Below are 15,793 nucleotides of genomic sequence, written 5' to 3' on the forward strand. Positions count from 1 at the left end.
CCAATTCCCTCAGTACTCTTGGATGTATTAAATCCAGACCCATGGATTTGTGTATATCTAGCTTTTCTAAGTAGCTATTAATCTGTTCTTCTCCCACCGAGGACCTCCCACCTCCTTCCAATACTGCATTGCCTAGTGCCGTAGGTTGGGAACTGTTCCTGTACATGAAGATGGCAAAAAAGCATTGAGTACTTCAGCTTTTCCTGCATCATCTGTCACTAGGTTACCTCCCTCATCCAGTAATGGCCCCGCACCCTCTCTGACCACTCTCCTACTGTTAACGTCCCTGTAGAAACCCTTCTTGTTATCCTTCACATTCCTTGCTAGCTGCTGTTCCAATTGTGTTTCTGCTTTCCTGATTACTCCCCGGCATTCTCCAGCCATATATTTATACTCTTCCTTACTATGTCTCCAAGTTTCTACTACTTATACACATGCTTTTTCGGCTTTAGCTTGCCAAAAATTTCCCTGTTAAACCAAGCTGGTTGCCTATCATGTTTGCTTTTCTTACTGTGCATCGGAACGGTTTGGTCCTGTGCCTTCCATAAGGCTTCTTTAAAATACTGCCAGCTCTCCTGTACTCCTTTTCCCTTCATATCTCTTTCCCAAGGGATCCTGCCCATCAGTTCTCTCAGGGAGTCAAAGTCTGCTCTTCTGAAATCAAGGGTCTATATTTTACTGCTCACCTTTCTTCCTTTTGTCAGGATCCTGAAATCTACCAACTCATAGAATGGGTGGCAACTTGGGCTGCAGTGACTATTTCTCCCACTAGTTCTTCCTAGTTTATGAGCAGCAGGTCAAGCTGTGCACAGTCCCTGGTCAGTTCCTTCAGCACTTATACCAGGGAGTTGTCCTCATCGTTCTCCAAAAACTTCCTGGATTTTCTGTGCACTGCTGTATTGGTCTCTCAACAAATGTCTGGGTGATTGAAGTCTCCCATGAGAACTGGGGCTATGATTTGGAAGCTTCTCTTAGTTGTCTGAAGAAATCCTCATCTACCTGATCTGGTGGTCTATAGCAGACACCAACCACAACATCATCTCTGTTTCTGCCTCTAAGCTTAACCCAAAGACTCTCAGCTGGCTTTTCTCCCTCCAGATAGTGGAGCTCTGAATAATAATACTGCTCTGTTCACATACAGCGCAACTCCTCCTTCTTTTTCCTTTGCCTCCTTCCTGAACAGTTTATACCTTTGTGTGACCATGCTCCAGTTATGCAAGACATCCCACCAAGTCTCTGTTATTCTGATTACCTCATATTCCTTTGACTGTGCCAGGTTGTCTAATTCTTCCTGTTTATTTCTCGGGCTTCTTGCATTTGTGCACAAACACCTAGATAATAAGATGATAATAATCTGGGGAAAGGCATAAACAGTGCTACAAAACTGCTCTGGATAGTTAAGTCCAAATCAGTCTGTGAAGAGCTTCAAAAGAATCTCACGAAACAAGGTGACCGGGCAACAAAACGGCAAATAAATGTCAATGTTGTTAAATGCAAGGTGATGTATACTGGAGAACACAATCCCACCCATACCTGTAAAACAATGGGGGCTAAATTAGCTGTTACCACTCGAGAGATCTTGGTGTCATTGTGAATAATTCTTCTAAAACATCCACTATGCAGCAGCAGTCAAAAAAACAAATAGAATGTTAGGAATCATTTAGAAAAGGGTGGAGAATAAGATAGAGAATATCTTCTTGACGCTATATAAATCCAAGCTATGTCCATACCTTGAATACTATGTGCAGATGTAGTCACCTCATTTCAAAAAAAGTTATCTTGGCAGGAGAGGGCATCAGATATGATTAGGGATATGGAACAGCTGCCATATGAGGAGAGATTAATAAGACTGTGACTTTTCAGCTAGGAAAAGAGATGACTAAGTGGGGATATGATAGAGGTTTATAAAATCATGACAGATATGGAAAAAGTAAATAAAGATTGCTAAACCCAGGGTTATGAGTTCAATCCTTGAGGAGACCATGTAGGTGTCTGGGGCAAATAGATTTAAAAAAAAAAATCAGGGATGGTGCTTGGTCCTGCCGTGAGGGCAGGGGACTGGACTTGATGACCTCACGAGGTCCCTTCCATATATTATATATAAAGTTATTCACTCCTTCCCGTAACGCAAGAACTAGGGGGCACCAAATGAAATTAATAGGTGGTAGACGTAAAACAAACAACAGTACCCCTTCATACAACTCACAGTCAACCTGTGGAACTCCTTGCCAGAGGCTGTTGTGAAGTCCGAAATTATAGTAGAGTTTAAAAAAAGAGCTGGATAAATTCATGGAGGATAGGTCTATCAATTGCTATTAGTCAGGATGGGCAGAAATGGTGCCCCTAGCCTTTGTTGTCTTAAGCTGGGAATGGGTGACAGAGGGTGGATCACTTGATGCTTACCTGTTCTGGTCGTTTCTTCTGGGGAACCTGGCATTGGCCACTGTTGGAGGATAGGATATTGGGCTACATAGACCTTTGGTCTGACCCAGTATGGCTGTTCTTATGTAGGCTCTGCTATAGTTCAGTCTTAGTAGCATTTCTAGTAAAAGAACTATGAGTCAGTAATTTTTCTTAGCACCACTGTATGCTGAAAACTGCAGTAGAGATATCCACATGGAGATGGAATGAATTTTTCATCTGCTCTATTCTACACATCTGTTAAAATGAATTCATTTTAAAATCTGAATGCATGTATACTCTGGTGACTCTAGGACAATGATAACATTTCACCTAAAACAAACATGAATTTCTGCTCTTACTTTTGATTTGCAACTTTCTAGCAAATTGTGAGCTCTGTGAACAGTGAGCTGGGAACAAATAGTCTGTTTAAATGATAATAAGTAATGTATTCCCCCATCTTGCAAGGTGATACCTTGCTATGCTGATCATACTATATCACAGGATATTTGGGTCCACTTAAATGTCTTCATTTTTAACCAAGGAAGAGATTCTTTGGTCCAGTGATGTGCAGCCTTTTGTTTACCATTGTCCATGCACCAAGTTGCCGGATTCTGCTGGTTTCTGTCCACGTAATTTTCCTACTGATATCATTAAAGTCAATCCAAGGTTGAGCAAGGGCATGTGAAGTGAGGTGTGTTCTGACTGCACACGGCATTGACTATGAGAGCTGTTTATGGCCTCTGAAGCCAATCCAAACACAGCTATGGTTCAATCAGCACACCCTGCAAATTTTATGTATGCCAACACTGTTAGCAAAACTGCCCAATCCCTGGAAATTGCCTTGGTTATAACAATCTTAAGGCCCACTGAAACGAAGGAGGGCCACATGTGTCCGAGTTGCTCAGCTGAGGTTGCTCAGCCGAGGTTGCTCATCACTGCTTTAGTAACTGTCCTACAGTGTTGTATAATATTACTGAGTGATGCTCCTATATTCTGTAAAGCAAGTTAGTTTGTTTCTTCTGGATAAATAGTGAAATATTGGGATATGGTATTATTATTGTTCATTTCAGAAGGAATGTCCTTACATGCTCCAATTCAAAACCAGCTGCAAGGGAGCATTACAATCTGAGGTTTTTAAACGTGGCTTCAAAAGACAGCTTAGCGAGGTGAAAAGAAGCAGAATTTGGGACACAAATTACCCTCAGGAAGAGGATTGGAGCCATGTGTTATGCTGTCCTAGTTCCCTCAAGCCAGCAAATACTCATCTACTTTATATAGTTAGACTGGTTTTCTGGAGATGGATCTGAGTGTAGGACAAAGCCATATGATGCCTATAGCAGGAAGTCAACAGGGTTGCCAGCTTTCTAATCACACAACACTGAACATGTGCCCCTTTCCTAAGGCCCCATCTTTGCTCAGTGCATTTCCCAGCCCCAGGTGGCTCACTTTCCCTCACCCTCACTCACTTTCACTGGGCTGGGTCAGGGGTTGGGGAGTGGGAGGGATTGAGGGCTGTAACTGGGGATGCCTGCTCTAGAATGGGTCCAGAAATAAGGATTCAGGATGTGGGAAGGGGCTCTGGGCTGGAGTGTGGGGAGGGTTTGAGAGACCTGGCTGAGGGTGTGGGCTGTGGGGAGGAGCTTGGTATGAAAGGTTTGGGGTGCAGGAGGGGTCTCTGGGCTTGGGGGAGTTCAGGGCTGTGGCAGAGGACTGGGGCTCAGGATCAAAGCATAGGCTTACATTGGGTGGCTCATGGTCAGCAGTGCAGAAGAGCTAAGGTACACTCCCTGCCTGTCCTGGCTTCATGCTGTGTCCTGGAAGTGATCAACAGATCCAACCCCTAGGTCTGAAAAGGAGAGTCTGGGTGGTGCTCTCACCCACAGGCACCACCTCCACAGCTGCCATTGGCCATGGTTCCTGGCCAATGAGACTGCAGAGGCAGTACACAGGTCGAGGACAGTGCATGAAGGCCCAGTGGCCATGACCTATCTAGGAGCCAAACCTGTTGGCCTCTCCCAGGTGCAGTGCAGAGCCAGGACTAGTAAGGAGTAGCCTGCCTTAGCCCCCATCATTGCCTACTGGACTTTAACAGCCCAGAGTAGGGGCTGCTGACTGGAGCTACCAGGGAGGGGTTCTTTTTGACCAGACATTCAAGTTGAAAACTGGACACCTGGCAACCCTAGTACGAACACATCAGCAAATTAAAGTAGACCTTCTATGTGGAGACCTAGATATTTAATGGAGATGACTCCTAATTTCCACCCAACATTCTGGTGCTCTGCATAGCGTCTTATGTGGTTTATCTGTCTAGGGTCCATATAGACACATACCATATCTGAGTGCCTGCTGATCTCTGAGCACCTGATAACACTTTATTTCTAAGACGCCTTCACTGTTCAGAGATATTGCAACCTTGTTCTTCCACAGCTTTTTTTGCTGAAGAGAAACCTGGGGCATGTATTTTGCTTTACGTTACAAATCCATTGTGTCATTCCCAAAACATATAAAGGCCTGTACTTCAATGTCATTTCATATATGACAGTCCAAAATAATTTTAGGATAAAGATTATACAGAAATGTCTCTAGTACTACTTTTGTCCAATAACTGTGATGTAAATTAATGTCTCAGAGGGATAGCCACATTAGTGTGTAACTTCACAAAATACAAGCAGTCCTGTAGCACCTTAAAGACTAATGAATGTATTTATTAGGTTATGAGCTTCTGTGAGTGAGTGGAAAGCTTGAAAGCTCATAACCTAATAAATACATTTGTTAATCTTTAAAGTACTACAGAACTGCTTGTCTTTGTAAATGTGAAATTAAGGTGTATGTATTTACACTACATATTTAGATGTGTATTAACATACTCTTGGAAAATATGACATTACAAAAACATTTGAGATAAAAATCTTATCTGTCTTCAGAGTTCAAAGCATTTAGCTACTTCTCAGTTTTTAGCTAAGAAACTCTCCACTCCCCAAATATCACACACCCCGCCAGCTTCTGAAAGCATAGTCTAATGTTTCTTTGCTTTGTACCCAAATATGTCAAACAGTTTTAATTCATATATTACTGTTCATGCTTCCAGAGCCTGACATGTCTTGCAAGTGAATAGTACAATTCAAATACAAGAATTGTTTCATCATTTTCCTTGAGGTTTCTTTTCCTGCTAAAATGTCATTAGTCACCCATGCCCACAGACATAACTTATCTAGAAAAATCAGAATAGTTTATTGTAAGTTAGAAAGCCATGTTACTCACAAAAATACTCCTACAAGTCTTGGTTAACCCTAGTGGAGACATGAGAACAGAATGATTTTTACATGACTAAAGTAGTGTCTGCAACTAAGATTAAAGATATATTGGCATTAGAAAAGGTTCAGAAGAGGGCGACTAGGATGATTGGGGGCTTGGAAAGGGTCCCATATGGGGAGAGGCTAGAGAGACTGGGACTTTTCAGTTTGGAAAAGAGGCGATTGAAGGGCGATATGATAGAGGTATATAAAATCATGAATGGTGTGGAGAAAGTGAATATAGAAAAATTATTTACCTTTTCCCATAATACAAGAACTAGGGGACACCAAATGGAATTGATGGGTAGTAGGTTCAAAACTAATAAAAGGAAATTTTTCTTCACACAGCGCACAGTCAACCTGTGGAACTCCTTGCCCGAGGAGGCTGTGAAGGCCAGGACTCTATTAGGGTTTAAAAAAGAGCTTGATAAATTTTTGCAGGTTAGGTCCATAAATGGCTATTAGCCAGGGATAAAGTATGGTGCCCTAGCCTTCATAACAAGGGCAGGAGATGGATGGCAGGAGATAAATCACTTGATCATTGTCTTCTGTTCTCCTTCTCTGGGGCACCTGGCATTGGCCACCGTCGGCAGATGGGATGCTGGGCTCGATGGACCTTTGGTCTGACCCAGTATGGCCATTCTTATGTTCTTATGTTCTTAAGTCACTCTCTTGTTTTTTTGTTTATTTTTTCAACAAAAATGAAAATCAGAGTTTTAAAAATCTAAACTGGTGAGCAGAGATGTCATGAACCACATAGGTCTGCAGATCTTAATCTGTTTCTTTTTTAAATGTAATCTTTTTTAACATGCTGTAATAAACATTCCTTTTTTATTTAACACGAGCAAGCTTAAGAGATACTGACAATATTAGTATAGAATTACAGGTTTGTAGGTACCCATGGTGCTTAGGGTCCTATATGGAGCTAGACGGAGGGAAAGATGGTCAAGATTTTCAAGATGTCTACTGACTTTGTGTTTAATTACAATTAAATGTTTTAATACTTGACTGCCCTTATTTTTAATTTAAATTGGTTTAAATTAATCACACTGTTTAATAAAACACCAGTTGAAATTTATTAAATTGTGGATATTTCCTACATTTTCAAATATATTGCTTTGTTACAACACAGAATACAAAATGATCAATACAACAGAGGTTATAAATGTAGAATTATGTGCAAAAACCTACTACAAGTCACTCAGTAATACTTTTTCTTCAGCCAATCACTCTGGAAAACAAAATTTGTAGGAAATAAAGCTACCTGCTTCAGGTGACATAAACCAGAAAGTGAGAACGGGTATTTACATGGCACTGCTGTAGCACGTGTTACGAGATGTTTACATGTCAGATTTACTGAAGATTCACATGTCCCTTCACGTTTCAATTACCATTCCAGAGGACATTCCTCCATGCTGGTGAGGGGCTCTGCTCGATAAGCATCCAGACCACTGTGGACACATGCACGTTCATTTTCTTCATCTGTGTCAGAGACGACCAGCACAAGGATGATTTTCTTTGGCTGTTTAGGTTCTGTAAGTTTAACATCACGGTGTTGTTCTTTTTAAGATTTCTGAAAGCAGAAATCCACCCCTCATCCCTCTCAGATATTGGCAAGTATCAGAGGGATAGCTGAGTTAGTCTGTATCATCAATATTGGCAGTTACTTGAGATTCTTAAACCTTGGGTGTAGAGCTTAGCTATCTTTAGAAATCTCACATTGGTACTTCCTTTTGAATTTTGTCAAAACTTCAGTGAAAGAGTTCTTAAAATGAACAACATGCTGCGTCATCATCTGAGATCGCTGTAACATAAAATTTATGGAAGAATGCAGACAAAACAGCAGGAGGCATGCAATTCTCTGTTAAGGAGTTCCGTCAAAGTTAACACATTTTTTAATAGTGTCATCAGCAAGGATGGTATTTAAAGCATAAAAGGGGTATAATAATGTTTAGCATACATGGCACATAAATACCTTGCAATGCCAGCTACAAAAGTGCCATGAGAACACCAAATCTTATTTACAATGTCACTTGAAAGTAAGTAGTCAGGAGCTTTGTTCTGTCAATGGCAATTAATTTGCTACACTGAATGACTGGCAGAACAAGAAGTAGGACTGAGTGGATCTGCAGGCACTAAAGCTTTAAATTGTGTTGGTTTTGAGCTAACATATGTAACAAATTACATTTGTAAATTTCATGAAAAAAGATTGCACTAAAATACTTCTATAAGGCGAACTGAAAAAATACTATTTTCTTTTATTTACATTTTACAGTGCTAATATTTGTAATGAAAAATAGCACTGTATACTTTGCATTAGATGTTGTAATTTAAATTAATCCAAAATATTTAATAAGTTTTAAATGATTTTCTGTTGTTTAACAATGGGATTAAAACTGCAGTTAATCATGTTTCATTTTGAGTTAATTGTATGAATTAATTGCAAATAATTGACAGCCCTAATTAAAATGTACCGGGGTAGCCATGTTAGTCTGTACCTGCAAAACCAATAAGAAATCCTGTGGCACCTTATAGACTAAACAGGTACATTGTAGCATAAGCTTTCATGGGCAAAGACCCACTTCATCAGCTGCATAGGTTATGGTTAGATGCAATGATCTGCAGATGGTGCAAACCACTGACTAGCCAGTTTTGAAGACTGTGGTCATTGTATTTGGGTGTCATCGTCAGAGCTTTTTCGCTTACACAAATGTACCAGTCATCTCCAGGAATTCTAGTAAGTCCGGAGGGTGGTGGGGGAAGAGGGATCACCTGCCTTACACATCCAGAGAGGCAACACATTTCCTAGCAGCTTTTACTGTACTTTTTTCAGGGGCTAAGGTGATTGGCTAAGAAAGCCCTTCTGCAAATTGCTCATCAGCAGTCACAAAGGGGAAATTAATGCAACTCCCATCTGAACCATCTAAATTCCCAGCTGGGATTTAAAATGAGAAACGTTTACCCCATTGCACTGCTTATTCTGGACTTCCTCTTCAGTGCTGCCCCTTGTTGCCAGGACCATTCAGCAACAGGTAGTGCTACTTTTAAAAAAATGCTCTTTTATGTTATATAAAGGTGGAAGGCTTTTAGGGCTTAAACAGCATCTGTCCAACATCTATCACTGCAAGATCAGATAATATACTGCAAGGGATGTGCTGGTAGCTCCAAGAGGAAGAAGTGGGAGCTGTCCAGAAGACAAACAAAACATTAACTCAAATATAAAATCTGTCTGAGCTGAGAGATTGGATGATGGTGCAGCAGCAAGGACCAGATATCAGACAGTAGTGGCAAAGTAAGTGAGTTGCACTTAACATTGAGATTGAAGCTAGAACCATAGAAATGTCAGTTTTTATTGCATTTTTTGGTCCTCTGTACTTATGTATTGTATTGGAAATGAAACTGATCTGATGAAGTGGGTCTGTCCCACACAAGCTTATCACCTAATAAATCATTTTGTTAGTCTTTAAAGTGTTACATTGCTGCAGATTTGTTTTTCATAGAAATGGATAAAGTTGTCCAGGGAAAGAATGGAGGAAGAAAAGAAGGGAACTAAAGTCAAAACCCCAAGGGACAGGGCAGGCAGGTTGGAACCACTGGGAGAACAACTGGTGAGGTCTGGTAAGAGGACAAGGCAGCCACCTCAAGGGTCGTGAGAAAGGCTGATCACTCCCTGATCTCTCACATATTCTAAGTGAAAGTAGCCGATAAATCAAAGGCAGAGAAGAGCACCTAATGCTCAGGGAGATCGAGCCCTATGTACATCCATGGATATTCGCGGATCTCTTCCGTGGATCGCAGCCTGGATGCCCACGCCAAATCTTGTATCCCCGCAACACGGCTCTCTAAGTGCTTTGCTGACAGCCAGGCTGGAAACAGCTCTGAACCCTTCCCGCTGTCACAAGGCGAGAACGAGCTGCTGACCAGGCACAACCCCTGCGAAAAATAAAAGGGAGCGTGGTTACTGCAAGCCCCCTGCCACCCCTGCCACCGAAATCCGCCAGGAGTGGGGTCGCAGCAGGGAGTCGCCCCCTTCCCTAGGGGCGGGAGCCCGGACCCCGCGCCCCGTCCGGAGCTGCACTGGGACGGGAAAGAAGCGGGGCCGCCTGAGGCTTCCCCTCCAGCGCCCATCCAGGGGCTACCGGTGCCGCGAGAGCCAGCCCAGCCCCAGGCGCCGGGGCCCCAGCCCTGCAACGCCAGCCCCGCCTGGCCTCCCAGTCCCGAGCGCAGGGAGGGGGAGGCGGCGGCGGCGGCGGCGGGCTCCGGAGGGGAAGCCGGAGGAACTTGGGGAAAGCAGCGGGGAGGGCCAGTTTACAACCCGGGAAGGGAGGGGAGAGGAGGGGGAGCCGGGGAGGGACGGAGGGAGGAGGCGGCGCGGGCGCTCCCAGCTTTGGGGCTGCAGTTGAGCGGCTCGGCCAACAGGTTGCACCGTTCTCCCTCGTCCGGCTCAGCCCCCGCGGAGACGTGCGAGCGAGCGCGGGGTGCCCCTCTCCGCCGAGCGAGCGCTGCCTGTCGGAGCGCTCCCGCCGCGCGTCTGGGAGGAGACGGCCGCCGCCGCGTCCTCCATTTTGTGGCGGGGCCGAGCGCTGCCGGAGCCCCGGGCTGCCTGAGGCGAGGCGGGCTGGGCGCGGGCCGCCGAGCGGAGCGGGAGGAGCGCCTGAAGCGAGCGGGAGGCCGCCGGGATCTCGGGCTCGGCTCGCAGGAGCGGCTGCCCACCCCCCTTCCCCTTCCGCGCGCCCAGTTGTTTATTCCTCCCCGCTCGCTGCCGCGGGAGCGATGGACGTGGGTGGCTAGAGGTGCCAGCGGCCCCCTGCCGGACGAGGTGAGGGGAGTTTGGCCGGGGACTGCCAGCCCCGCGGCGGGGGCTCAAACTTTTCGGGAGGCGGTGGGGAGTCGCGCCCGCGGGTGGGGGCGCGGTGTGTGTGTGTGGGGGGGGAACTCTGCTCTCGCTCCCCCCGAGGAGAGGCGCCGCAGAGCTGGGCCGGGCCGGGACTCCCGCCCCTATCCCCTGGACCGCTCTTTAGCCTGGAGGGGGACGTGGCCGGGCCCTGCGGCTGCCCCTCTGAGGTCCCGACTGCCGGGCTTCTGGGGCGGGGGGTGTTGGACACAGCAGCTGGCTTGTGTGGGGCCAAGCTACTTCCTCCCTGAGGGGGTGTGTGTTGTGCGCGTTGGGCGTGGGTGTGTTTGTGTGTGTGCTGGGTGCGTGTGGGGCGTTGGGGGGTGACCCCCCCCTCCGCTCTGCTGGGCCGTATTGACCTATTTTGACTGCCCGGTGTTCTTAGGGTCGCGGAAGTCTTCCCCCTTGCCCAACAAACGTGGCTGCTGGCTCGCTCTGGCTGGGCTCGGGGGGCAGAGAAAGGGAAGAGCCAAGCGGGGCTGGAAAGCGCCCGAGCTGGCGGCTGTTGTAGCGCTCGCTCGCTCGCTGCTATTTGGCAGGAGTGGGCGTGCCAGGGGAGAGCTCAACAGGTCTCGACGCATTTCTCCTGTGAAAACTGCACTTCGCAAGGGGGGTTTATTTCAGTTCAAGGAGCCCAAATATCGGCGGATCCCCTTTGCCGTCCTCCTCCCTTCCCGTTAGATCGAATCGTGCTGCTGCTCGTGGTTGCTTTTCGGCAGGCTGGTTATTTTGGACAGTCGATTGCGTGATGACATTAGGTTGTTGCAAACTTGTCAAATGCGGTAACTCCAGTTCTTTTCTGCTCCCATTTTCCCACTTTTCTGGGCCGCCCACGCCTTCCACCACCACCAGAACCTGCTGCCACCCCCCGGGTTATGTTGTCTACGCTAAATGGCCGAAGAATAGTTTAGTGTCGCTTGCAACTTTTAAAGAGAGGATGTGGCTGCAGGCTCGTTTCGATTTTGCGCACGCTGTTTTGCTTTCGTGTTTGGTGGTAGCAGTCAGGAAGGCGGCGTGAAAATACAGTAGGCACCCTTTCTACATGTTCTCAGCTGAACACTGCAAGTGGAGGGGAAGCTAGAATATTCTTTTCTGCAGTATTAAATTTTAGGTTCACGCTTTATGTGAACTTTATTTGGGGCGTAAGAAAGCTCATGTTTTTAAAATATGGTTGCACATACTATTTATTGATCGTTGATTTCAGTCTGAACTTTTTGCTTACAGAAAGCCAGAGCCTTCTACATGCAGTCATAATAGCAGTAGCTGGGTGGTTTATTTTCCTAATCAGTATGGGCTGCAAAGTATAGAGGCTTTAAAATGGAAGTAAGTTTATTGTGGACGCTTTAAGAGACAGTATCCTAATTGAAGGGCAGTGAAACTTATCATAAACAAATTTTAAAGAGGGACAGTACACATAGTTGAAATGTATATAGTGTTGGACACAATCAAAATAAGACTTTATTTTTCCTTTAGATCAGGAAAGGAGGGGTATGTGTGCCTGTGTGTTTTAGCTTTCATTTTCTGTGTATGTTTCAGGGTTTGTAAGTTACACTGAGGAATTCTCTTGGGGGGGGTAATATGTCTGATCTGAAGTTAGCGAAAGTTCTGTATTTTATGCTTTTTTTCTGGTATTATAGTAGTAGACTAGACGGCGGTAGGAAACCATTGGGTTTTGTCTAGTCAGCAGAGAATTTATGAGGAAGTAGCTTGGGAATTCTGACATTGGATAGATTCATGCCAGCAGATGCATCTGAACTCTCGGGAAGATTGATTTGGAAATGGAGGTTGTAATAATATGGTTTTCTAAAAAAACAAAAGTACATTTGAAGCCTAATTAATATTGTTAAAAACGCATGAACAATTATAACTTTTGTAACTGAATGTATTACTAATCTGATACTCCTTCAGTTGGGCAAATGAATAGGTGAGATAGGTGGAACTGTGAAAAATTAATCTTGAGAGAGGTAGGTAAAAAAGTTGTTTTGCCTCCTATCATTACAGAGCCAGAGTTCAGAAAAGTTTTTAAATCTAGTCAACACCATAGCTACCAGCAGTTACATTTACTCAGTAACAGCTAGAAAGTTAGGCTTGTGTTTCTTTTCAAATTAGGTTCATCATATTGCTAATCTGGGTTTCTTGTGTTGTGAAAATATTTACCTCTGTGCTAACTGAGTAAATATCTTTTTTTTTTCTTTTACTAGCCCGTGTTAAAATAATGGACCCCAAAGAATCACTAAATCCCATGGATGGGGAGGAAGCAGGGAAAAATGTTCGCTTCAGTGACAAAGGAAGGACTGTGATGGACTTGCATTCAACCTTTAGGGGTGGAGCTACTGTCAGAGCTCCTGCATCTACATCTCCCCTGCCCACATCTTCTCAGTCAGAATCTAAAAAGCAACCCATTTTGGGTGACTTTTCAAAAGCACTAGTAAGCAATGCACCTCAGCCGGATATTTCCAAGGCAGTGTTGCTCTCAATGGGACTGTATATGGGGGAGACAGATGCAAAAGTGATGGGAAACGAGCTTGGATTTTCACAGCAGAGCCAAATTGGCATGTCATCTGGGGAAACAGACTTCAGGCTCTTGGAAGAAAGCATTGCAAGCTTGAACAAGTCCTCTAGCTTGGCAGAGAGCTCGAAGGGGAAAGTGTCCCTTGAGCAGGATTTCCCAATTATGGCTAACAGCAGTTTCCCTTTAAGCCAGGCTGGGGCTAATGGTGGCAATTTGAAATTGTTTTCTGAAGACCAAAGCACCTTTGATATTCTGCAGGATTTAGAATTGCCACCTCTGTCACCAGGTAAGGAACCAAATGGGAGCCCATGGAAACTGGACCCATTACTAGATGAAGGGGACTTGTTGTCTCCTATGACGGCAGATGAAGCTTTACTTCTGGAAGGAAATGCAAATGAAGATTGCAAGCCTCCCATCTTACCAGACACTAAGCTTAAAATTAATGAGAGTGGCGATCCTTTACTCGGTTCCAAAATGCGGGTGCCTCAAGTGAAGACAGAAAAGGAGGACTTTATTGAACTTTGTACCCCTGGGGTAATAAAACAAGAGAAAATTGGCCCTGTTTATTGTCAAGCTAATTTTTCTGGGCCAAACCTAATGGGTAGCAAAATGTCTGCCATTTCTGTCCATGGTGTGAGTACTTCTGGAGGACAACTATATCATTATGACTTGAATACTGCATCTCTTTCTCAACAGCAGGATCAGAAACCAGTTTTTAATGTCATTCCATCTCTCTCTGCCGGTTCAGAAAATTGGAATACGTGCCAGGGATCTAGGGATGACAATATGGCTCCCTTGGGAACCGTGAACTTTTCTGGAAGACCTGTTTTCTCAAATGGCTATTTGAGGTAAGAGTAGTTTTATTTCTAATTTTATTAAAATTATTGCTATTCAGCAATGTAATTTATATATGCTGACTAAAGAAAAGTTGGGTTTTTTTTCTCTCTCATGGTTTTCATAGCAGATTTCATTTCACATACACAGTATAGAAAAAAAGTGATTTTATTTGTTCAGCTATGGGTATAACATATTACTGGCCTCCTGTTTATAAAAGTATGCTGTAAGATACTTAAGGGGAGGATATGAAGACCTAATAGAGATCTGCTGCACAAAATGATGAAGACTGGTTTGCAAGCCTATGCAAAAACCATTTTACTTACTCTCAGGAATAAAGGGGTTTAATAATTTTATCCTCTTTTTATCTTTTTAACGTTACTCTGCATGTTCAGACCAAAAATTATTTTTTTGCTGTGGAAGATTCTAGAGTTAGATTTTAAGTTGAACAAGGTTTATGTTGGTGATGTGTTTACAGTACCATGCACAGGATAACAAAATTCCACGTGCGAGATTTGTAGGAGTTTGTTCATTAACAGCAGTTTATAAAAGATAAGAGAATTTACAGTAAGATTTAGCTGCATTTCACAATCCAGTGTTTGCAAAATTTAACCGTAGAACTGAATAAGGCAAACAGTTTGATACACAAATAAAAATAATTTTATTAAAATACGTATGTTCGAAAAGTTATTTTGGAATGGCCATTTGAAAAATTGTTGTATTCTTGAATTAAGGTTTCAGATAGCTGGGAAATAACATTTTCCTCTCCTGGATAAGAGTGCTAGTGAGAAGGCATCCATTTCTTATTCACACCGCTTGTGCTTAACTCAACCTTAGTAGGAACAACTATTTGTAAATGGTATGGCTTCAATACTTCTTTATTTCTTATATGGTATATATTAATAGGAACATTTGTTTAAGGTGTCTGTCTCAATGAATTGTCAGTTTTCACTGAGTTTTGTTATAGTCTATTTTAGCAATCTACAACTATTGGCTTTTGCATAAATACTTTGTATGAAAAAGCCATATTTCTGAATTTTGTTGGAATTTCTTATTTTAATACTCTTAGTTTTCTGCTAGTAACAAGTTAGTGGCTGGAGATCTTTACTGGCAGACAGATTCAGCTTTCAAGACCTTTTCCATTCACACTGAAGTGAGACACATTATAAAGTGTTTTGCTTTTGTTTTTTCATATATGTGTAATTAACAATTGAGGAAGTGACACTTTGGTCCTGGGGCTCCTTATCAGTACTGGATATCTTTTTTTTTAAATCATGATTGTCTTTTTTTTTTTTTTTTTCTTGTAAAGAGTTTTAAAGCAACTTGCTGAATAAAAAAAAAACCTGGAAACTTTCAGAAAACTATTAGAATTAACAGAATGGAAATACAGCTCTGTGAATATTTAAAGTTCTTATATTATTCCTTTTGAAATTTTAGTTAAAGTATCTTGTGCTGATAGCCTTTGAGACATCTGTTCAAATTTCTTGCATGGTAAAAATCATCATAAGTAGCATGGTATGGTGGCCAGTAAAAAAAAAAAAAATCAGTAATTTAATTTAGAAAAACAAAACTTTCAAATCTGGGAAATTAACTTCAGTAGACAAGTACAGAAAAATCCCAATGTAGAAAGATCCACATGGAAAAAATATTCTATAAATTAACACTATGCTAGACTACTTTTAAAAGGTTTTTTTTTTCCCTTGTATCATTAGTGGATTTTATATTTTTACTTTTTTTAATTTTACATTATAAGGTGATTTGATTAAGATGATTACAGTTTGGTTGTTATGAATAGTCCACATGCAAATATGTTTGTAGGAAGTGCATTACTTAGATGTGTTGTTTCACATAAGCACC

At 43.1% G+C, this 15,793-nt stretch overlaps 1 protein-coding gene across 2 annotated transcripts in view; it reads left to right on the forward strand.

Moving 5' to 3' along the window:
* Positions 1-15,793, forward strand: part of NR3C1 (nuclear receptor subfamily 3 group C member 1) — a 193,955-nt gene that overhangs the window by 36,650 nt on the left and 141,512 nt on the right. The window contains exons 1-2 of one of the 2 annotated variants that reach the window (XM_075009949.1): positions 10,037-10,515; positions 12,792-13,950. In XM_075009949.1, coding sequence (XP_074866050.1) covers positions 12,806-13,950 — 1,145 coding nt within the window. In that variant the 5' untranslated portion in view covers positions 10,037-10,515; positions 12,792-12,805. Of the gene's footprint in view, positions 1-10,036; positions 10,516-12,791; positions 13,951-15,793 lie in introns of those variants that run through there. The other variant, XM_075009950.1, reaches the window with a different exon arrangement.

This window comes from Carettochelys insculpta, chromosome 15, assembly GCF_033958435.1.
Source record: "Carettochelys insculpta isolate YL-2023 chromosome 15, ASM3395843v1, whole genome shotgun sequence".
Taxonomy (NCBI): Eukaryota; Metazoa; Chordata; order Testudines; family Carettochelyidae; genus Carettochelys; species Carettochelys insculpta.